At 38.2% G+C, this 24,321-nt stretch overlaps 1 protein-coding gene and 1 long non-coding RNA gene across 2 annotated transcripts in view; both read left to right on the forward strand.

The window, feature by feature from the left end:
* The window catches only part of LOC118266838 (mediator of DNA damage checkpoint protein 1), a 65,715-nt gene that overhangs the window by 34,431 nt on the left and 6,963 nt on the right, over positions 1-24,321 (forward strand). Inside the window, exons 8-9 of the mRNA XM_050703222.1 lie at positions 20,675-20,813; positions 21,955-22,229. Coding sequence (XP_050559179.1) covers positions 20,675-20,813; positions 21,955-22,229 — 414 coding nt within the window. The remainder of the gene's footprint in view (positions 1-20,674; positions 20,814-21,954; positions 22,230-24,321) is intronic.
* Positions 1,856-13,775, forward strand: LOC126912205 (uncharacterized). The gene is made up of 2 exons (XR_007706820.1): positions 1,856-13,272; positions 13,502-13,775. It is a non-coding gene; the product is annotated as an uncharacterized LOC126912205 (long non-coding RNA).

The raw sequence follows: 24,321 nt of genomic DNA on the forward strand, positions 1-24,321 counted from the left end.
CTTGTTCCTTATGTTTTACATAATTGTTCTCTCCGTAAACGGCTTTCCGCTTTTCTCTGTGAAATGCCGCTTTCATTTATATCTATTTGAAGTTAAATTCAATAAATAATGTAATGTAATGACAATCATTATCTTTGAAATGGTACGAGTAATCGTCAGATTGTATTAAAACATAAAATTATACGTAGTATTTGTCCATACATAAAAGCACGAATGCTTTTCACATAATTACAAATGTGCCCCATAAAAGTTTAAATTAATTAAGTATTCATTAATAAAATACTAAGCAATGAAACGTTAATATGTAACAGATTTGCATAGGGGACAGATTTCGTAGCACTAAGCGTAGCAAGAGCTACGGACGCACGGAGTTAACAGCGCCTCTTTTCTCCTTTTGTTTTCTCGACTTTCGAGCTCTTGCTATTTCTATCAAAGTTTATCCTAAGCACAGGATACGTGAAGGCAAAATTGTGAATATTAATATTCATGTGTCAGGTTTATTAACGTGATCCGAGGTGTTGTTGCATGTGGGGCGTGCTCGCTCATACCCATATTTACATTTCGTGCACGGGAGCGGCTTGATTTACTGGCCCTCCGACGCCGGTCGGGGACTTAAATTAGTGCGCTGTCATATGTCACGCGATATTTTATTTTGTTCCTCTCGTACTGTACGCCTGCCGGCTTATTTCGCTCAAAATCACCATTCTGGAGCTCGTCACGATCTATTTATAAACGCACCATATTTAGAGGAGTTTCTTCACGCCCTACTGTATCGCTGCTCTGCAGTTCTTCCTAGGAAATTCTATATACACGGTGTTTTTGTAAATATCGAGCTTATGTCTATGTTTTGACGCAAATAACACTTTCTTCTTAATAGTCCGCCAAAACGGCACAACGAGCTGGTTTCATTTCGTCTGTCACTCGAGATGTTATTAGAAAAAGGAGAAGTGACAAGATTGATAGTGGCAGCGTCGGTCAATAACGATTAGGGATTGCAATCCGGTCCGGCGGATCCGGTAATCCGGCGGATCCGGCGTGTTTTTGGACCTACCGGATCCGGCGAGTCGGCGCCGGATCCGGTGGCGGATCCGGTAAAGCAAAAAATACGCGAACGCGATCGAAAAAGAAACAGATTATGAGAAAATACTTAAAAAAGAAATGACTGCGTATGAAGTAGGAGTAAAAGGAAAACACATTTCGCTGATCTACAGTTACTTGATGGCGATTTGGCCAACCAGTGTTGAGGCAGAAAGGGCCTTTTCTGCCGCAGGTTATATTTGTAGTGCCATCAGAAGCAGACTAGGAGACAGTACAATAAACACTATTTGTTTTCTTAGATCGTTTTTTCAGGCACAAAATAATTTTCATTTGAATTTTGCATTGCAAAAAATAAATGCTTCTTGTTTTGTTTCTTAGGAATATGAACTGAAGTTGTTGATTTTATAAGTACAAATTTAAAAGACTGTTTGTTATATAACTGTGTAGATTATTAATAAGAGTTTAATAGTATTATTATTACTTAAGTACTTTCAGATACTTACATAAATGGGTACATCAATAAGTGAGAGTCAGACTGATTACTTTATTATTAAAAATAGTTTCATAATTTGATTTAGTACAAATAGTACCAAAAATTACAATTAATACCGAAAAAATAATTAAAAGTGATTTTATTTTCCATAAATACGTATTTTATATTATTTTATACATTATTATCAAAACTAAAAACCACTAAATACTAGGCCCTAAGTAACTTTAAAATCCGGCCGGATCCGTCCGGATCCGGCCGGATTAGCATCAATCCGGTGAAATCCGGCCGGATTGAAAATGATACCGGATTGCAATCCCTAATAACGATTCGGGTGTGGGGCACTTCAAAAGAGTCGAGGGAGATTGATGCCTCAGTATCCCCTTGACAGAACACAGACCGCCTACAAATTCTACGAGTGTCTACTAAAGCCAATTTGTGAAGGACTCAGATTACTGGTGGGGAAAATATTGTAAGTTTAGCCTTAATCTGCGATTGGCCAGGAAGTATTAAATACTTTACTGACGAATTTGGAATAACAGTTGTTTGAAAACATTATCATTATTTATCTTTTAAATGAGTGTAAACTCAAATTTCGTATGACTGTAAATTCGATCAACACAATAAAATTACATACGCTCTCTGGACTGAAAGTGTCGAAGCGCGTGGCGCCGAGTGTCGCGACGACTGGTCGGCGTTTGTTCTCAACCTTCTTTTTGTCGTGCCTGTTAATTTTATTTATTCAGGGCATACTTTATGTTCGACAAATAAACCGCTGAACCATTAAAATCCTTACTACAAGGACTTGAGCAGTGCCCACCTGTCATTCATACCTGGTGCATATAGACTTGGAGTGAGCTATTTTAAGGATAATATAAACTTTTATTTGTCATAAAACGATCGTAAAAGGAACAATACATATAGTAGGATACTCCTTATTTTGGGTATACCTAATAGACAATAGCGTATGATGGCGGGTCACGTAGCAAGATGATGTAACCGGCGATTTCCTGCGAGGTGCGCAAAGCACTGCTGGATGAGCGTGTGGCGTGCGCTTGCCTGCTAATTAGTTGCGCTGACGTCATCCGTGGGGAGCGTGGCTTCGGCTCGCCATTACCGGAGGCCTTCGCGCGGAAACGACAACGACCGACGCTTTCTCTGCGGCTGCAGCAACTCTGCACACTGCCCACTGTCCCTCTATCAGCCACCTGTCAAGGTCAAAACTAACTCACAACGGGCCACTCAGGGTATATGTACTTATCTCGTTGGATCTACTTAAGTAAAATTACTGATCCAGCAAATCACTAATTTTAAATCTCTGCAATCTAATGAATAGTTCTGTTATTGCACGTCATAGAACACAGTGTAAGAAGTGTGCAGAGAGGCGTCTATGTAACGATCGTGTTTGATAAAATAGGCGGAGCTCAGGCGCGTCGCTAAGCGTGACTCATCTTAATGGCTGCAATTACGACAGCATACAGAGCGACCAGCATCGTACCGTCTGCGAGGAATCGTCACACGCTTAGAAAAGGAAAATTGAAAATAAAATATAAGTTTTCTTCAAGGATTTCCTAAAGTACTTTTGACTTTTGTAGTCACAATATCTCTGCGTTGTGTCTAGGCCAATCTGGAATGTTCGACCCGGAATTTCCACCGGCAGTCGACGTCGGTGACTACCGCCACCGACACTACGGACGATTATCAGAATCTATTGGCAACAATTGAAGGTCAATCCCCAATTGTCGTTTCGATGCAGTATTGCGTCTAGATCAATCAATCAAGAAATACTTTTTCTATCAACTAATGAGGTCGGTTTATATTGTAAGAAGTAACGCAAAAAGTTTATTACGAGTACGACTGACTAACCACTAATTTCACGAAATCTCAAGATTTTCTAATAGGAGACATTTTTATGCAATGCTGCTTAGAAGTAAAATGGTACTTGTTTTTGAAAATTTGGCTCAAATCAGGTTGCCGTTGCTAGCTGAAATGGGCGATATATAAAAAATACAACAAATAATTTAAAGCATTAAAGCTCTATTTAATACCTAACTAAAAGATGAAGTCGTGAATCATGTCACGGGTTACTTTAAATGTCACGCGCCTCTGTGAAAGGACCTATACTCGGTGCAGTAAATGCCGTCACGATCTTGCTTTGGTGTCGTAAAAACTGGTACCCTTATGCTCTTAAATTCAATTTGCTTTGGGCATCATTTTTATTTTTTTCCACAACAATCGGTGAGTAATAGGTATCTCGATTATTTGGAAATTCTCAGTGCATTCGATGAATCACAGAAGTGACGTCAGATGGGTTGGTAATGCCTCCCTCCCTGTTTCCTACTTTCTACTACCTACGCTCAAAACAAAACAGTTGGCCACCGCAATTTCAATTGCAATGAAGCCCACGGAAAAATTACTCACACATACTTATCTTTGCCAACTCTGGTAGTAGCGGCCAGTTGGACGTGATGTATGAACCTTTTCCCGTCCGACCTCCTTCGTAACTGTGTTATCTTGTTTTAGTACGAGTATGTATACAAACGACTGACTTGGATTTTCCTTTCATTGAGAGTATTAGTATCATGTTATTGTAAGATGCGCATGCGTAACACTTGCATCCGATTTCATCGAAGTCGTTGACCGGCGCAGATGCAAGATGGAATGTAGCGCTTTTGGAACTTAGTTTAATAATGTGTTGGTATTTACACGATGTAAGATGCGCCCTGAATACCAATCGCTGAATCGTTGAAATGCTAGGCTTAGCTACGATTGCGAATCGATATTATATTTGGAACTGGTTAGTCATGTTACATGTCATGCAGTTTGGTATGTGGTTACATTTCAAGGTTCATAATTTAGGCATTTGCTTAACCTTTTTAATTACTATTAAATTACCTGAACAGTTGTGATAGTCACTTTAGAGTATGTATTACATTCATAATATGCATTAAATTGCCGGCTTGTCTCCCGTCGTCGATATGCCGATATATGTATATAAAGTAACCTCAGATTCTCTTCAAACTATTAACTTTTTGTAGGGTCCATGTACCTGCTTGATCGACGTTTTAATAATCTTGTCGTCTATTGAATATTTTACGTTGTCGTAAGTGCAGAAGACAAAGAGTAGGTAAATTAATTACATTAAGAAGCTGAATGTTTCATGTTGGCATCGATGCAACGTTATCAGAAAGTTGTATCTGAAGTGATTGTTATTTCGACACTGAACAATGAAGCTTTTACGAAAAACAATGGGCCACTAATAATCTTCTGTTTAACGAAACGGAACTTGATTTCAGTATCAATTTTTAACTCCTACACACGGCCCACGATCGGCGTAGTTACTCAAGTTGAACATTTCTGACAGCCGACAGATTGCCTAATATAAATGTTTAATAAGCTGTTTTAAGAAGTAGTTTAATTGTAATGTATATGGTTAAGGAGTGGTATCGGCAGTGTTATCGTGTCGCTAGTTACAGCCAGTCTGCGGGATAACTCACGCTGTCCTCCCACGCGACACTCTCGGGATAAAACCGGCGTGTAGGCTGCCTGAATATCTTATTGCACTCGCCATTGAAAGCTCGCCGTTAATTATTATCCGATCTTTACAGAGCTTGTTTGCGGTGAATAGGAGATAACTTAGCCTGATGTGTGTCGAACAAGAAAATCGTGGCGCTAATTATGTGTAAACGATTTATCATTTTAGTTTAAATAATTTTCTTTAGGTTTCTCTACGTTTATCGGAACACATGGTCGCTGTAATACTTGAAGACGTGATTGATCGCATCCTTCACTTCATATTTCTCGAAGCTACTTAGCTTATAATGAAATTAAGCATTGCCAATCTTATTTATTATCCCTCAAGGAAGTAACCACGATGATACTTATTCATCAACTTTTACAAACCATGTCGAGGTCGGTAACATGTAATTTTTCAATTAAGTACTATTTTATCGTTTAATATCCTTATCTGTGCTTCTTATCTAATTTAATATAACGGCAACGACTAAAGTACTCATTGTTGGTACAGCCGCTTTTATTAAAATTGGTCTTATTCATATTTTATGATGACATAAAAAAAGAAATGCATACACGGCGATATAAATAGCCGAAGGCCGCCTCCCGGTCGCGGCTGTACGTTTATGCCTACATTTAGCCGATTGCAGAAAAGCTCGGGGATTTATATAGAAGCGCATGAGTTGCATGACCCAAACAGGTTCTGTTACAAGTTAGCTCCACGCCCACATATTCGCCATCCTCCTGACCCGACACGTAACCCTCGCTGAGTCATTTTCAGTATTCACTATACTTTCCATTGGGGTCTCTTCTCCGTATGTAAATTCAGTAGGCGTGCTATACGAGCCACATCATTACTTATTTACATTAGTTACGTACCCACAGTTGGTGAATCAAATGTGGCGCTCACAATTTCTTATGGTGCTAAAAATAAAGCATGTGTTATCCTCAATAATTTACTGAGAACAATGCATCATTCAGTTGGATTGAGTTAACAAATAGAGACGCGTGGTCAAGTGATTCATTCGCAACTTGTAAGTCAACATGTTGCAGATGAAGAAATTAATACCTACTTCCACATTATAGAAGTTAAACATGTAAACATCCTGTTGTTTTCGCATGGAGTAAAGAGAATATTGAAACTAAACTATACCTTCGTTGTAGATAAAATTCTCTGCACTTCATTGATCAAAAGTTTTTCTTCCCCTGTGTCTGACAAGACCGCGGAGATCAAATGTTTTTGTAAGCTAGGTTCTTTTTTGTTTACGAGATTTCAACAAGTCCCCTGTGCGTTCAAATTGAAAAGGGGAGTTCAGGAAATGGGAACTACTTGGCTGTCACTAGTATAAAAAAGTATCTTCAAAATTCCTCATAGATTTGGTTGTACCAATAACAGAAATGTTTGTAGTGGCAACAGACATAATTTTACTCTGCAGTGAGTGTCCATAGGTAAAGGACAAAGGTGTCGCTAAGCTCTAACTTAGATTCAGTTTATATTGTATTGTATTATTACTGACTTTTCTTTGTATATAACCGTAGAATTATACGTTGGAAAAGAAATAAGTTCCAAGAACAAGGTAATCCTCTTAGGCAATAGTTACACTTAAGTCTTACGTTCCTTTGAGACCTTTGTGGCGCAATATTACAGCACAATAAGAACTAGAAAGAAGAAATATTTACTTTATATATATTGGATACACACACAGTAACAGTATTTAATCTTTTTTTTTAAATAACATGGTAAAGTATAAAGTTATCACGCAAAGTTATAAATAAACATTATTTAATACTCACGGTGTTAAAGCCAGCTCTGATCCGCAATGGTAGCGACAAACCGGTGGTTTGTAATTAACGTGTAGCGACATTTTTACATGTAGAGACGAGCCCTCTCTGGTGTCGCTGACACATTTTAAAATTCCTTTGATTAAAACATGACATCACCACGCGGTCCAACTATCCAGCATTTAATTGTGGGAAGGGCTTGTACTGTTATTGCAACAAACATCACTAATAAACTTAAAAAAATATATTGATGAAAAAAAGTTGAGTCCAACATACAGCAAGTACTCGTGGAACGTATTCAAATTTAGTTTGTTCTGGTATCTGCATAGAACAGGCGTCGTCATCAGAGCGGCGACGCATTCTTCCGTGATTCTTGTGGTCTTTTTGCATTCCACGTGTTTATATGCGAGTGGAAGCGAGCATCGAGCCACGCTCCATTTGCGTCGCCCTCCTCCTTACATTACACGACTATAATAAATATTACCTACACAGAACACACTCGTATATTTCAATTGTACCGATTACTTTCTCGCGCGACTGTTCCCAAGAAGTAGGTACCGACTTGTATGTTTCTCGATTCCTTAGAAGGACATGATTTCTCAAATTGTACAGTACCAGTTGGCCGGCTTTCGGCAGAAAGTTTTTATTGGCACAGTGTTGCGTGCTGGTTTCGTAATGTAAGTGGTTGCCACCGATGCAGCACAGCCTACCAGTCTGTTGCAATTGCAATAAATTGTCCTTGATTTATGTGACGATAAAGACGAAATAATCGGTGATGCAAATTTTTTAAAGCTCTGAGTAATTTGTATACTTAAGTGAAGAGTTCAAGACCGGTTTATGTAATATAAAACCTGCGTCACTCACTAAAAGAAGTAAAAATCATCCTCGTACTTGGAAAAAGTTGATTGTTTACTTTTCTTACGCATTCTCAATTTCTCGTAAATTGCAGGATGTTTGGTATTTTATTTTTATTAAAAAGACAAAAAGCCATAGCTTGCCATCAAATGTTTATGGCTTCTATTTAGACACGTTCAAAGTAAGCAGTTAACTTCGCTTTGAAGTGCTCAGCACGGGTGTATGTCATTTTGTATTTTACAGGCAACCTTTTTTATTTCTATGTTAAGCTGGCTTCAGATTTCTTTCCTTTCCAACCAAATCTTTGGTGTAAGTTGTCTGAACGTGTCCAAGTGTAAATTCAGTTGGAGAGTCGCGTCGCCGTTACTTAGGATCTGGAGCGTTGCCCGTTGTCCGCAGTATGGCCGATGTTTCACAAGTTATGCCGGCCGTAATATCTTGGATGTTAACGACAGTTCTCGCGAAATGTACAGAAATAACCGCCTCCCCACACTGCGAACACTTCGATAATTCTGTCAGTGCACTACCAATGCACTTCGCTGCTGGAGACGATGCTATAATTTTATTTAAAACTGGCTTTCAATACTGAACGAATCCAATCTTATAACTCAACTATTTCTGTCCGTATGAAGTGTGACGAGAACTAAAACTTTCTTTTGTAATTTAATCGTTACGACCCGTATCGACTTACACTTTTGCTTCCATTTCTATTTAACTTTCAATATGAATTTATTAAGCTGTAACATGCAATTCATTACGAACCTTATAAAGTAAAACATTTAAACAAAGAGAAAACAAACCGTTCTGAATTTAACGATTTATTACTGGGTGGGAGGTGGACACAAATTTGGAGTATTTCAGCTTCAATTCGGTCTCAATTTATAAATTCCTTATTAATTGAAACACGAAATTATACTTTTACATTAAACCGATAAATCAGCGGCGGCTTAATGAATGTCCATTTTGTATTTTCCTGCGTACCTATTATAGCTCCAATTAGGTGTATGTTTGCACAGATAAGAGCCAATCGAAAATCCGATGGAGCTTTTAGCCTAAGCTAGATTACTCGGCTTAGTAAATCTTGATGTAAGTGTATTTTTAACGAAGGAACTGGATCTGCGGGCTGGCTAAGTGGCCACTCGCCAGATAATGGCTCCGTGGACGACTTAGTAACTTCTAATCAAAATGGACGTGTCTGCGTCTGGTAACCGAGGTCTGGTCCAACTTAAGCGTTAATTAAGTAAATACTTTCAGAGAGACAGCTGTCAAGACATTTGTTATTATGTTATGTGTTGATTGATCGGTGAGACGAATGTGATATGTAATTAACATGGTAAATTTAATTAGTATTGTGGTTGTAGTACCCATTGCTTTTGTAAATGTAAAAGTGTAATGAGTTTAAATAATAATTTGTCTCTGGAAATTATCCTATGGCTAAAAGCAATCGAAGTAGGTAACGTAATACAGTGTAGGTTATTTGGCAACTGTCTCACTTGACTTTCGTCTGAACTTGGCCGCGAAATAATGTCTACTTAATGGAATAAAACTTGGAAAATGTGTTTTCTTGTAACCTTGCTGTAGGACAATGAAAAAATACCTAAATTGTTCGCTAAGTGAATGGTTACGTTCCAATTTGTATTCTATTGTTTTATTTGTTACAATATTCAATCGCTTGCCCACTAGACTGTTTCATTTCGTAAATTGTTAGTTACAAGTTTAAGGAAATCACATAATGAATTGGATTTTTGCAAAATGCTTGAGTCGAGACTTACATATTTTCGAGAAATACAAAAGAATAATCTCCGCTACCTAACCTTTCGGAGAATAGGTAATAGGTAGAAATAAAATATTTTTAAAATTTTGTATTTAATTTGACCCCAATGGAACATTGTTCAAAATCGATTTCTCTCGGCCCCGGCCTTCGGCACGCATTGCGAACGCCTTCGTGTATCACGCAAAATAATGTATCTTTATGAACACTACCTACAATAAAAAGAAGTGTTCGAATTTTTATTACTACAAAGTACAAAACGTGTGTTAAGTTCGCGTTGAACTGTTATCAAAACATTCCTAGGATTCCCACGGTTCGTCTTGATCATTGTGCTATGTAGACCATCATTACATCACGCCTCGTAATTGCGTTATTGGATGCCAGTATATGGTATAACGACTTAATTATAATCTATGGTGATGTGTTACAAATCTCTTCAAAGGCATTCGTATTTCATTCTTACCGTGTTTGTACTTATACGGATAGTGAGATTACTCCGCGTTTGTATTGTGTTTAATTTGGACTGGATCAATAGTTCCTTAATTCAATTACATAGTTGGCCTATAGCTGTTCAGTAGGCTCTACCTCTATAAAATGTAGTGTGAAGTACTTAATTACTTAATTAACAGATATTTATAAAAATACTACTTTATTCATATACATTGTAAACAGTGGTACACTTACAATTTGATACTAAATGATAGATATAATAAAGTTAAAACTCATGGCTATTTATGGTATTTAACTGCACGTTATTCGCATTCCCTTGATCATGAAAAAAGCCACTCTCTTTACAATAATTTGCTAAGATCAACAACATAAAAATAAGTGTTCAGTATTGAGGTTCTAGAATGAGCACCATGAGCAATCCACAATTTCTAGAGATTACGGCTATAGCCCTTCATAACCATTCATTGTAACGGTGTGTGAAGCAGCCCCATGTTCTTGCTCAGCTCCCGTTTATGAGCTGTTGAGCTGTTGAGGTGATCGATTAGACTGAACAGTTTTCAACATTCTACCCGCTCATTGTAAAACCGGATACATCGTTCATAATGCTCATTAGAAAGGATTTGATTTATTATCTCTAATTACAGGAATCAACGCTTCTATTATACCAATGTTAACATTAAATAAATTACTTTAAGTAAGTAATTGCCTATTGTCTTTTACTACCCACAATTCCTGATATCATTAAAAACCTGAAGCCCACATTCCGAAAAATATTTTCAAATCCACGCAACCATCTTAATCCTAAGCATACAACGCGAGTAATTCAATAACTTCGGATAATCTCAGCGTGTGTTTATGAAAACGTTAACTTTTTGGACGTATACGACGTGGAAGATCAAAGAGTTTGTACAGTATAAGGCCCCATAAATGTTTATTTTTAGCAAAATCTTTGCGTCTGCGGTTGTGGTATAACATGCATGTATAATGTTGCTTTAAAATATACAATTTGCGAGTGTACGTGTCCCGTCACACAGGATACTGCGACAACACCTTGGCCGGCTTGCAGTTTCCGTTGCCAGCTTTACAATCAACCATTTTATTGCAACATCTATACACTCTTTACTTTATTACACTTTTTATAGGCAATTTCTTAAGTTCAACCGAGACCATATCCGCTAAGCTTTAGTTTAATCCATTCCACATATAATTATTATTTATCACAATTTAGCTTTTAAGCCAACACTTAATGACGTTTTATTTTTATTAGAAAATCAATTCTGTTTTACAAGTATTAGAAGCGAAACGGAAAATTTCAATTCGAATCATTGAAGTAATTGCCATAACCAGTAACCATTACTTAACTTATATTGTTATCGATACTCGTTTTTGCGAATGGCAATTATAGAGCGGCGGTGAATCACCAGCACCTGCCTGAGTAATATTTCTTTAGGCAAAGCGTCGGTCTTGTTGAATTGAGTAACTTACTCAACAACTTGCATTACCTTTATGTGTGAATATGTAGATACCTAACTCCGATGCGGCTCATTTAATTTACAAGCGTGGCTCACTGGTCCGTGAAGTAGTTTTATGTCTGGATTGAGACACAGATTTAGATAAACACATTTATTTCACTTAATGATGTTGTCTCTAGCGTTTGTTATTAAACACACATCACATGGAAGCAGGACAGCAATCAATTGTATTTGTTTTTGAAACCGTGCGAAATTCAAGCGTAACAAATTGTTTAGGGATTTTGAAACAATACAAATTGTAGTCTTACCTAGCATGTTTTACGAAATTTTGCTTGTATTTGTCGAAATAAAACAAATACCGATACATTTCGTAAAAATACATTTCACCGACTGTTGGCGATGAAGTGCTGCCATTACCGAGTATTGAAATCCGCAATTTAAATCTTTCTCATCTTTCGTTTGATCGTAAAGTATGGCGCGGATTTCGTAGCGGTTTTTGCCAATGAATGTACCAAATCGTTCACATAGCGCATTTTGAGTGTGTTATTAATCTTATTGAGTGTAAACAAGCCCGTATGCGTCGCGGCGCCACACGGTGAGTCAGACAATCGCGATGTGGGCCGCCGCGGGCATTGTGCCGCGCTAGGCTGTGGGGCGCTTGCATTGTATGATTGTATGTAAAGGAGGCGCAGGCGGGCGCCCAGCGCCCACCGACGCACTGCGTCTACGAGAAAGCACTGCTTACTTGTCATTGTCAACCACATGAAATCTACACCCATCGCGTGTACTCAAAACTCATTGACAGATATTCAGTTCGTGTCAACACATTCTCTCCGAAATTAATCCCATTGTTTCTCAAACTATTAGTTCTGTAATCGATCGCTTCACTTTCATTCGATAAACACAGTGCTGTTGTTTGTTTATCTGGTGGCTCGCGTCTTTCTCTCACGATTTGTGTCGTGATGAAGAGTCTCGCAGATCCACGAAATGATAACTTTCCTTCATTCGTGAGTTGATCTTAACATTTAAACTCCTGGCAAGAAATAATGTTTATGTGTAATTAATTTTGTTTTTGCTAACGGTTCATCTTCACTGCAAGCTTTATGGGCTTTACAAAATTAAATGTTATCTCTGTCAAATATATCTTCACAGAATATCGGCCATATCCTAAGCTATTTTTTCCATCAACAATATTTTCAGTCATAGCTAGCTCGACCACATTTAGAAGCAATGCCTGTTTCAACTATTGTCATAAATAAATACATAAAACTTGCTGGTTACGGACCTAAAATCCGTGTCTTTAATGGCCGCTGCGAACCGGGTAAGAAGTTAAGAAGCATGTAGCATAAAATAGCATTATATCCTTGACCCGGCGTGGGAGGGAGACGCGAGTATTTTTAACCGAACAGGTCAACAACCGACAGTCCGGTGTTCCTCCTGCAAGGTTGCAAGTATTGCAATTTGAACACGGCTGACTATAAATTAACTATTATTAATAGTCGTATTGACTTCTGCCTCATATATTTTGTTCTCTGACAAATACATCTGCTTGCAAATAAACAAACTCTATTCTACTCATGTTTTAGTATACAATGCAAAGCGTGTTATTTACGCAGCTGTTGCTGTGTAACACTTCAATTTGTGTGCTAATACGTCCGTAGGCGATATCCAGGATTGGCCAATCTTGTTACGAATACATAATCAAATCTTATCTTGGTAATAAAGTGTCGCAGTACAATGTGCAGGTAACAGGTTCAGGTACACGAATTCGCAGTCGTTGGTCGTGACTTCAACGATGCGTATCGGCTTATTTCTAGATACTGTTTGTTTATGTATTGCGAGTGTTCTTTGTACATCATCAAAGTAATTTCGATGGAACAACATCACAAGCGCATATTCAGGTATTTAGTTTTTCCTAGTACACTATTAATAGCTCGGGTTACCACGTAGATAGAGTTATTCAATAACTGCTGCATTTGACAGAGATGCGTTCTATAATTAATCTATCTAGCAATTAATCAGAAGCGATCAAAGGGAGAGACAATACCATCGATTTTGATTAACCACCCATCGCGTTCAATATGGGTGCGCTTTACTCTTATAAATTTTGGGTTTCCATTTATCTTACAGGATCTTTAATTGTAATCAGGGTTGGGGAGTAGCCTGCAATTTGGTCGAGATAATTCGATAACCGGAGTGTATGCAGGATTCGGAAATTGCAATGATTGCGTCGGAGCTAGGCCGAGCAGATGAAGAGACGCGCAGTGCGCCGCCCGCCCGGCGCATGTTGCCGATATTGGCAATGCAATTACTGATAGGGCTGTCATTTTGACACGCACAAACTCAATGCACTCTGCATTTGTAATAGGCCACAAGCACAACTAATAAAAACTTATATTTACTACTTGAGTTTTTCAATATAACAAACAGATAATTTTAGCAACACTGGTAAACACAAATAAAGCAGCTATTAAAATGGAAATCCAACAGTTATTTATAAGCTTACTTTCAAAACATTTTCGAATGTTGGGTAAATATTTGCGAATTAATGAGCAAAGTGAAATATCGTGTCGCGACGAAAATAGTACATGGCTCGATTGATTTGTCAACCCTGTCGTCCCCGCCTCGCGCCGAGCACGCCTCATCCCTCCTGGTAGGCTACGCCCTCACAAATATTTGCCGTGCTACAAGAATTTTGCATTAGCACCTACCGGACTGACCGCTCGTAGCGTTTATTGAACTGGACCTGCGTTACTTTATCAATATACGTAATACGCACGTATCCAATAAATGGGCTGCGTGCTCTTCTGGAACCTATTCGAAAAATCATTCGGCTTTCATGGAAAGCAGAAAAAACCGTGATTATCCCTGGTAAATCGATGACTTCGCATATTAAACAGAGCTGAACTAATAACAGATAGCTGAAAAAAGTTATCACGTTCACATGGATGAATCATGCTTGACAAACAGGGATGACCTCGGTGGCAAGCCGTCCAAACAAATTATCTCTTGGTACAGCTAAGCATTCATTTAAGATCGCTCCGAGCATATTGTTAGGAGGTCGAATTCTTTTTTTTTATACTTGTTACATGGTAAACACAGATGCTGGTTTTAGTAATTTTTGGCCCTTGATTATAGTGTTAATTAAACTTGTATGTTAGCAGCTGTTCCATCAACACCTGTCACATCACATTTAAACATAAATATGTACATATATGGAAGGCATAATATCCGCCAGAGAAAGCTTATATTTTGGTTGCCGAATATCGGAGTCAAATTTGAGATTATACTATTACCTATGTCATTGCTATTCGCTATGTAAAATACAATAAAAATAACGCGCAAAAAGGTGCAGCTGCACTTATATGACGTGTACAATATCAGAATGTATCAAAGTTATCAGCATCTGATTAAAGCCTGTTATCGCCAAACCTATGTTAAATCAACAATGATTTTCTTTCTTTGTTCGACGTATTTGCAAATTTAGAAAATGGCAGTGACCGGTGGTGATACCATTATCGTACGGCGAAAAAGACCAATTAATTCTTGAAATTCTAAGTTTCCGTTGGTTCAAGATTCTCAAGAAGGTCAAGAGCAGTAATCTGCTCGTAGTATTCAGTAGATGACGTATCATGGCTTTCCTTAACGCAAAGCTATTAACTGAAACAGATAAGAGAGAAATACTGATTTCTTTATTAATCTAGGTACCACAGTAAGTTAGAAGGATATTCGCTACTATATCAAAATAATACGAGAAGAAGACTAGAAGAAGCCGAGTGTAAGTCAGCGACATTATATTAAGCGGTTTCAGTACAGGTGTATGTGAAATTGTTATAAGTACAGAGTGTACTAAATGCCCGAGTATGTCCGTCGCGAGTGCATTGACACTTGGCGAGTGGTAGAACGCGAACGATGTAGAGCTGCTATTATTTTATCTGGTTATTAACCTGTGATGGGAATAAAGAAGATGCGGAGGCTGCCTCATCAGATAACGATAATGTTATATTTATTATATAAAACTAATTATACTTATCTCCGCGTTCCCATTGCCTCACTGTGCTGTGCAAACCACAGGTGTTTAATGCACAACAAAAATGTCTATGAAGGCCCGTTCCTAATAATAACTATTAACCAGAATGATTCAACAACTGATAACAGGCACAATTTCCCTTCAAGTTCTCTGAAGTGTTTTACCTGTTTACTGCTATTAATGTTTTGATTAACCTCATTTCCTGAAATAGATTCTATTAGATAATCTACATAAATAACTTGCAGTGACTAATGAAATAAGCAGGCGTTGGAATAGGACTGCATCAGCAGGGTTATCGAGGGCGACAAGTGGTACTTGTTGCGTGGGATCGAAACTTTTGCATATAAATGCGATATGCAGGCGTGATTTGTCGCCCTACAGCCCAGACCAGTCGCCTGCACTGCCTGCACTAAATGCTAAGCGGTGTAATAACTCGCCAGCCCGTAATATGATTAGTCCGGGAACAATAGTTGATCGATATTGTTGTTACATAGTACTGCAATGTCTTTGTGTTTAGCAGAATTTATTTTAGCTGCTGTATTGCCCAACAATGTAACAGCTTCCTGAAACATTATATTCAGTAATTGACACGGTTCTCATCTTTCACATTACGTACTTTACATATAGAAATTGAGGTCGCTTTGTGTTTGAATGCAGCCCGCTGATCCACATTTCCTCTGTGCGATTAGTGAAATTACGCCACATGTGCACAGGATGCCTGGAAGTGCTTGCAAGTGTTGCATCCTTGCTACGGGTGTAAAATTGTCTTCTTATGTGTCTTTATAAATCCTTAATTGAATTTCACCAGATTTTTTCCAACCAAATACGGTGATTAATATCGGATAGATTTGTTAGTTACGATACATAATATTATGTTGATATGCTAATGCATAACAACATAATATGCAAGGACAATTCAATAATAGTCCTTGCATAAAAAGTTAACAATTGTCCCATTTCTTTATCCGAGAAAAAGTAATTTAACACAGTAATCACAAATATATGAATTTAATGGAATATTTTATCTCCTTCCAACGCATTTTAAAAGGACTTCATAATCGCAGTCATATCACGGAGAGAACTTTTGAAAGGTCGTTAGACAGGGATTACACTGGAGTTTTCAACTTGGCTTATTCAAATAAGAATCTGATTTTAATTCGATTTAGTTCAACAAAAGTTTAAAAAAACGTTTAAGTGGCGAACGCGACGGGAGGTTATAGAGGTGGCGGGCGACACGGACAGCCCAGCAGCTTTCCAATTACGAGAGCATTCGAATCGGGCACTGAGAGCGTTAATTAGAAGGATCCCGGTGCCACGGCCACATATAACTCTGTATAACTCTTTCCGAAGCATGCTCCTCACTAAACCAATTACCGGCCAACTGATGAACGTAGAGCGTGCACGAAAGTTCCCACTCAATTTCATTACGCTTGAGTGTGCGCACTAACAATTAGAGACGTTTCTATAATCGCGATTAATTCATTGATTAGCAAAAACGTGATTTTTTAAGTACACATATTCATAAATTATTCAGTGCATATTAATTATTATATGGCATATAAGAATATTGAAGTAGATATTCGTTGAAAGATGGACTCTGTATTGTATAAAGGGCTGGTTCTTATAATTGTTAATTGTGTCGATGGCGTATGCGAGTAAAAAGCTTTTAGCGTTGATAGATGTCTGACGTTAGCCGTATGTCGCGCCGCGCCGTCTTGGGATCGAAACTGATTGGAATAATATATTTATGTAGGTACATGTTTTAGTCGTTCGTCTCTAAGTAGTCCTGTCAACTCTGTTTTCCTACCATGATGGTTATGTAAATAACATCCACAGTCCTCCCCTCGCTTTTACACTCCAAACCTTATTTACGTATACGTTTAATTAACACTTCAGCGGGAGTGAGCTCAGCGTTGCGTACTGAGCATAAGCAGGCTCCAAGTACCGCAGCTGCTGAAATCTTCGCAGGAATTATTATCAGAAGTGGTTTGAAATATACACTAATCTACAGCTGTACGTTAATGATGCCTACATAATATTTGTATCATAAGCTTAAGATCGCAACAAGTTTACAGTAATGCCGATTGATTCCCGTTCCTATATTGCACAATGCTCATACCATATAGAATGATCGCGATTTAAAGGATTATTATTTGTTCTTGGTAGCTCGTTGATAAGAAGTCATTGCGTCTTATGTACATTCGTATCATTCTTGAAATCGATAACTTTCTCAGAATAATCAATAATATAATTATTGTCATGTTTTTATTAAGTATAACTTTGAAACATTGATCGATTTTAATCAACTATAGACACCATTGTTATATTAAGTCGCGTTCTTTACTGCTTTCTGATAAAATATGTACTTGCAAAAGTAATTACAACCTCTTATGAACCTTACAGACCTTGCTATGAACGTAGGCTGTGGATTATTTCTAAAGCCCCGTCGTAAAAAGCTGAATAAAATTGAAAGCTGAAATAGATTTCATTTTGTGCTGTCTACCACCCCACGGGAGGGAGGGGGATACGGGTTCTTTTTTTTTGTCGAAGTTTGCCTGTAACCTGTATAGTTCAGCCGCTATATTAAAATGCGGGCGAGGATTTTGCTTTTTAGTGCAACACAGAATAAAAAATGTTGAGCTGAATTTTTTATTCAGTGTAATAAAATCTTTTAGGTACACAACGTTTGAAAACTGAATGAATGTCGGCGTGGGTGAACGTTGTTACCCGCATTTGAATACGTGCTTACAAACAAATATTTCTATTGGAATACCAATAGGTGCAGCTTACTTTCATGATAAAATTAATTTAGTAGTAAAAGTAAACTATTGTTATTTTATTAATATACAAGAAGCTAAACTGCTAGCCAAGCAGCTTTGCTCCAAAGCACTGGTTGAAGATGCCGTTATGTTATGGTATTAGATACGCAATCCAGGATTTACAATAGTAATTTAGTTTTCAATGAGTATCTGTAATAACTGTTTTTAACTGGGTCGTAATCATAATAGAGGCTACGTTTATTGTGTAGCCAGCGGACATGGAAATAATCTTTGCCGTCTACCGTCTGCCGGTCGGCTTTGCACGCTGCGCCGAGCCTTGCTGGAAAATTGCACTTGATCCCTCCCCCCAACCCACACACTACCCCGTCTGCTCTCTTTCTACTCTCTATATTTGATTTCCGACCTATGACCATCATCTAGGTACGTATCTCTAGGTTTAATTTGCATTCTGTGCAATTGTATGCTCTTCATTGTAGTTTTTTTCTCCAATATTTTTATTTATTCTTCACGGACTTTTGTTCCGTGCCCTTGTAATACAATTTCATTGTAGTATTGAGTAAAGTTAACTGTTCTAGTTAGATTCCCACATAAATACCAATGTTCGACAATCATTTTGATACCATCTAAGCTTCTTGTATAATAAGATCTATCAGCCGTAGTTGTGAATTATCAATAGGAGGTACAGTAATTATAGGAATTTCTTGCTAACGTCAGCCGGCAGGTGGTTGGCGGTCGCGGGCTTAGTATGCGCCGATGGGCCGTGATCGGTTTTTGCTTCGAGTTATAGTGTAGGGAACAATGGCCGACGACGTGCATTCCATCCACACCACCGTTAGCCGGCGGCAGTAATCGCCGCAATGATCACCTCGGCCGATACATGTTCTATTGTAAGTGTTCGACACGAAATCAGTTACTGTATGAGTTTTCTATATTCTTCATTTCACGGAAGGATACCAAAATTTCATTTACCCTTCCCCAGTGATTGGGTAGTTTCCTCGGTCAGAATACAATAAATATTCAAAATAATAACACTTTCATTTATGGATTTGACTACTTGAATACTTAATTTTTAATACAATCCCGGGATCCCGAATCTCGGGATCCCGGGATCCCGGGATACGAAAATCCCGGGACTGTACGCTCGGGATTTTTAGGATTGACGAAAAGTTACAGCGAATTCCCCAGATCCTAAAGTACAAATACAAAATGAATCACCTGAAATGACTGTTCGAAAATGGAGGAAAATCACTTTAGCAAATAAATATCTAATGTCTATTCCTCCAACCAGCGTAGAACCTGAGCGACTACGAAGCAGGCTTGGAAGTGAAACGTTGGATGCTTTGATATTCCTGCGATTGTTTTTTCGAAATTCTAATTAGTTTTGTTGTGTTGTCTTTTAAACTATACACATAGGTACACGTACTAACAACTTTGATTAAGAATGTGCTACCTATGTTGAAAACTAAATTTCATGTTAAGGATCAAATACTTCCTTTTGGTGTAGTGTGATATATAAATCAAATTAACAACTTTCTATGGACTTACATCGAAATAAGAGCAGACGGGGCGCGGTTGGCTTCGAGCCAGGCCAAACAGGGTAAAAAGCAAGGGCGGCGGCGACGACCGCGCCCCGAAATAGCGAGCAAAGTCAAGGCGTGCGCTTAGACGACGAACTAACGGGCGGTTGAAGCACATCATTACACGAAATACCCGTACATACTTTTAAATTCCAGTTAGACACACCTGTGAAAGGGCGCGCCTGCTGGTCTAGTTACCTTTCACAGAAAAAAAGACAACCCGTGTAAACTAATTAAATTATGTGTGTCTATCATGAAAAGCGACGACGTCGACGCTCCAATAACCACTATCTAAATGTTCAAAATAGGTTGGGTTCGTTTAGGTCGAAACTTACGCACAATTTGTTATTGTTCAAAAACAATTTAAATACGACGATGGCAATGTTCTCTAGGGATTTAAACTATCATTAATTTATCATATTCATGAAACGAATTGAGTTTCACGTTGTTCAACCCAGTACAAAACAAGGTCAACGTAATTATTCGAGAGCTGATAAGTCTCAATGCAAAATAAAAGGAATGGCTCGGCTGCTTTCATATCAACGAAGGCCTATTACGTACTGGTATTATGGGGCACAATAGCGGTGCACTGGCCAGTGACTCACGCCAGCAGACTTGAGACAGAACAAGGACATCCTCACATACAGCCAGCGCTGTGGCAAATCGAAACATAAACATGGTTACTCCATATCCGTCGGTCTATTCACCATTGTGCCGCAACAAATTGCAGACATAATAGACTTCGCAACACTTTAAGTTTGTGCTAGATGACACATAGATATTTTAAGGATAATAACACCATTAAGAAATTCTGTCGGTTGTTAATGCGTTCTTTGCGGTGGAAACTATGCCTAATAAGATTTTAATTGTTCGTTGTAGTTTCTTATTCTTACGATTTATGTTTTGTTTTGTGCAGATGACTTGAAGGCGGTGACGAAGCGTCTGATCGTGCAGGCCAAGCGGCAGGGCTCCGCCGACAATATCTCCATAATCGTGGTGTTCTTGAAGGACCCGCGTGACATAGCCGCAGACAACCGCCCGCCCATGGATCTTGGGTAAGTCACTTTTTGATAAAAATTAAAGCATCAAGGAAGCATACTCTTGTAATCTACATAATTATTGTGTGTAAATGAATTCTCGTAAGTGCATTAGTAATAAATTATACTTATCCACAACTCATCACATTTTTCACGGCTAGACGTTGAAACATGTTTCAAAAATTTTAATTTACATTTCTTTTTATATGAACGGCGCCGTAGGAATTTTGCTAGCAATGACTCTGAAGGAATTCCGTCAGGGTCATGTTTTGCTGTAATAATAGAACGTCAAAACGTCGAATAGAATGTATTCACTCGGGAACTCTGTGTGTACACAAATCCTGAATATTTTATTTACGTAAACGAACGAACTGCCAGCTGATTGGAGTCCTTAGTTTAATAAAAATGTGATATAGGTACCTGTTTAATGTGTACCGGAGTTTGGTAACGTGTCGTGTAAGTAATGGCATTCCCATATGTCATGGGCGGATATTAATAATCCCTATTTTTAGTACACGCTATCAGTCTATGATGTCATTATGATGGGCGCAACCATTGAATACTTATGTAAACAAATTAGCAAAATAACGTCTACATTGCCATTTCTGGCTTTATTTTAACAAAGTTTTATATCCAACAGTTAACCGGTTACTGGTAATTCATACATATGGAGTTTGTATAAAAATGTAGACGTCCGAATGACATTATCTTAACCAGACGACCTTGGGAGTCGCTAGCTTATCTTCTAACACGAGCCTTGAAAATGAAAGTATAATATTACATAATAGATATGTCACTTTCTTCGGGTAATCCAATTTATTGGCGTTGATTAACAATAAACTACATATGTGAGTAATGTACAGTTACCTAAATAATTGGTAAAGAATTAACAAGTTCAGGTTTGATAAACAGGTTTTAGATTGCAGTACTTATTCCAAGTAAAAAGTATTATTAGATAATATTAAATATTTCGTGAATTTTAATTGGTCATTGAAATATAAACAAATATAGAGGATTAGAATTATTATGATTGAATATCTACCCATTTGCTTACGTTATAATAAATAACTCATAATTTTCTAGTAACTTATGTTTATCTAGTAAGAATATCATTGGTGTTTTGTGTAATTTAAAACTGAACTTAATGAAATATGTATAGGCTGGACAACGCGATGATGAACGCTCCGCCGTTCACCATCGAGACGGAGGCGTGCCGGCGTCAAGTAGACGCCGCAGCGGCCGCCGCAGCAGCCGAAGCCGAGGAGTGCGCGGAGGCCGAGGCCGAGGCTATAGCCGGTGACAACGGAGTGGACAACTCTGACAGTGACAGCGAGGACCTTGGTCCCGAGACCGCCGTGGATATTGACGCAGATGACGTAGACACAGACGCAAGGAATCTGGAACCACAGGCGCCCACTCCGCCCGCACACGCTGGTAAGTCGATATTGCAAATACATACGTAACTCATAAATGAAGGACGTTACAGAATTATTGTACAATCTGCTCACTGAAACTAATGTAAAAGTCAATCATTATAGATGCTCAGCAACAAATAAATACCTATGAGCTGAAATTGATCCGTTGGGACTCAAATTCTCTTCCTGATATAAACTCATAAGTAAACGCAGAATCTCTCTGGAATAACCTCGTCCCCGGTTACATTTGACCCAATTTCAGATCGGTCACGGGCGGGATGTCGACCTTCCTTCTAACGCGAACGTTAGCGTCACCCATTGGATACCATCTGACGTTTCCCCAAAATTTTCCTTGTTGGAATGGTGATATTGTTTCGAGCATTGTTTTAAATCATGGGACGTGTTGGGTTAGAGATCATGTCTTGTAACTGTAGGTACCAGTGGCAGGTAGCCTGTTAGTCTACGTTTCATAAAATAACCAACTTCCTCATGCATAACTCGATTGACTCATACTACGCGGGATTGCACGGGATGACAGTGTCAACGCTTTTGCAGATCGTAGGGTTATTTATTCATTTGGGTATATTTTGTTTGAGTAATGGCACATTTAGCCTGTCAATTATTTATGTTAAAATATACAATTCCGTATTTAACATTGTGGTTTTTGAGGAATGTCTAGACTTAATTTAAATGATGATGTCATTGGTAATACGTTTTGTCCGTTTATTAACTACCTAGTAAAGTATTAACTTACAGTAATACACAATTATCACATTCAAGGGGGCTTTGAACTTCAGGCATCAAACTAAATCATTATCTAATTAGGCTTAGGCTTATACTCTTAAACCATTATCAAAAATATTTAAAAATAAAAAAATAAGTGAAATTTTATGTGTCACGCTTTATTGATTTTTTGTAAGACACGTTCCACCCACATCCATGCTTGCACCACAGCCCCGTATCTGTGTAGCATCTAGATGCTATTGTATGTAGATGAATCGATCTCCGATTCGTATTAGATTCAAGAACTTTTCAGTACTTTCACCCGGATTCTAGACATTTTAAAAGTCTATTTCCCGTCTTGTTTGTTATATTAATTAAGTACCGAATAATAACGTTTATTACGAAACTAATTTATTATAAACTGTCAGTCAATACCTACTTTTCCGTCTATATTATTGTAGTTAAACTAAGTGGGACAAACCGACAAATGAATGTAACGGTAACCAAACATAAAATTATTTTTTTAAAGAGCCAATTTAGATGAAGTTGTTGTTATAAAAAGCCATTGTTTCTAAAGGTATCTATCTACTTTGTAGTTACGTAAGTACCTAGCTAGGTAACTCACGTATTATTTGGTTTTAAAAAATATTTACTGAAGTACATAGGTACTTACATCAAAACCAAACTGTTTTTAAAATTATTCTAACAAGAGTTGTTCTTTTTATTTTCTATGAAGCTTATAGGTAATTAGAAGGGTAGAAATGAATAGTATCTGGATATGTATCTACCTACAATCTAATAAGGTTACCGAAAGGATTTGTGCTTATACCTTATACGTCCCTAACGTTTCGTGTATAACACATAGGTGTTATGATTTAGAGAAACTTCTAAATAAATATTTTAATACTGAAAAGTGGTCAGTCAAGGATAAATAATACCTTAGTAAAATAAAATAGGAATTATTACAAAATGACACGGCATCCCTATCGGGTGCACGCGGGCGCCCCGCGCACCTCAGCCCCTGCGCCCTCATCACGCCGCCGTCGTCCCGCTCGCTCGCCTCGTCCCTCTCGCAGTCGCTCATTGAACGTCCGACGGATCTGTGCTACTCTCGAAAGTCGCTGCTATTGTATTCGGGCCTTTGTCTATATTTTTACGGCTCGAATTTTACACCGCTAGTGAAGATAATATCTGTGCAGGGAAATTACCGTTCACGGTATGTGGCTTTTAGCGAATGTTGTTGATTATTTTCACATACCGAACAGTTTGTGAAAGGTTATTTCTGTGTTGATTCATGCGGAGCGGTGTTCTGGAAATAGATCGGTTCGCTCGAAGGCGCATCCCCCAGACGTCAGTGAGCGCAGGATTCCCGGAGGTTCACTCACATG

The sequence above is a fragment of the Spodoptera frugiperda genome, chromosome 23, assembly GCF_023101765.2.
Source record: "Spodoptera frugiperda isolate SF20-4 chromosome 23, AGI-APGP_CSIRO_Sfru_2.0, whole genome shotgun sequence".
NCBI classification, from domain to species: Eukaryota; Metazoa; Arthropoda; class Insecta; order Lepidoptera; family Noctuidae; genus Spodoptera; species Spodoptera frugiperda.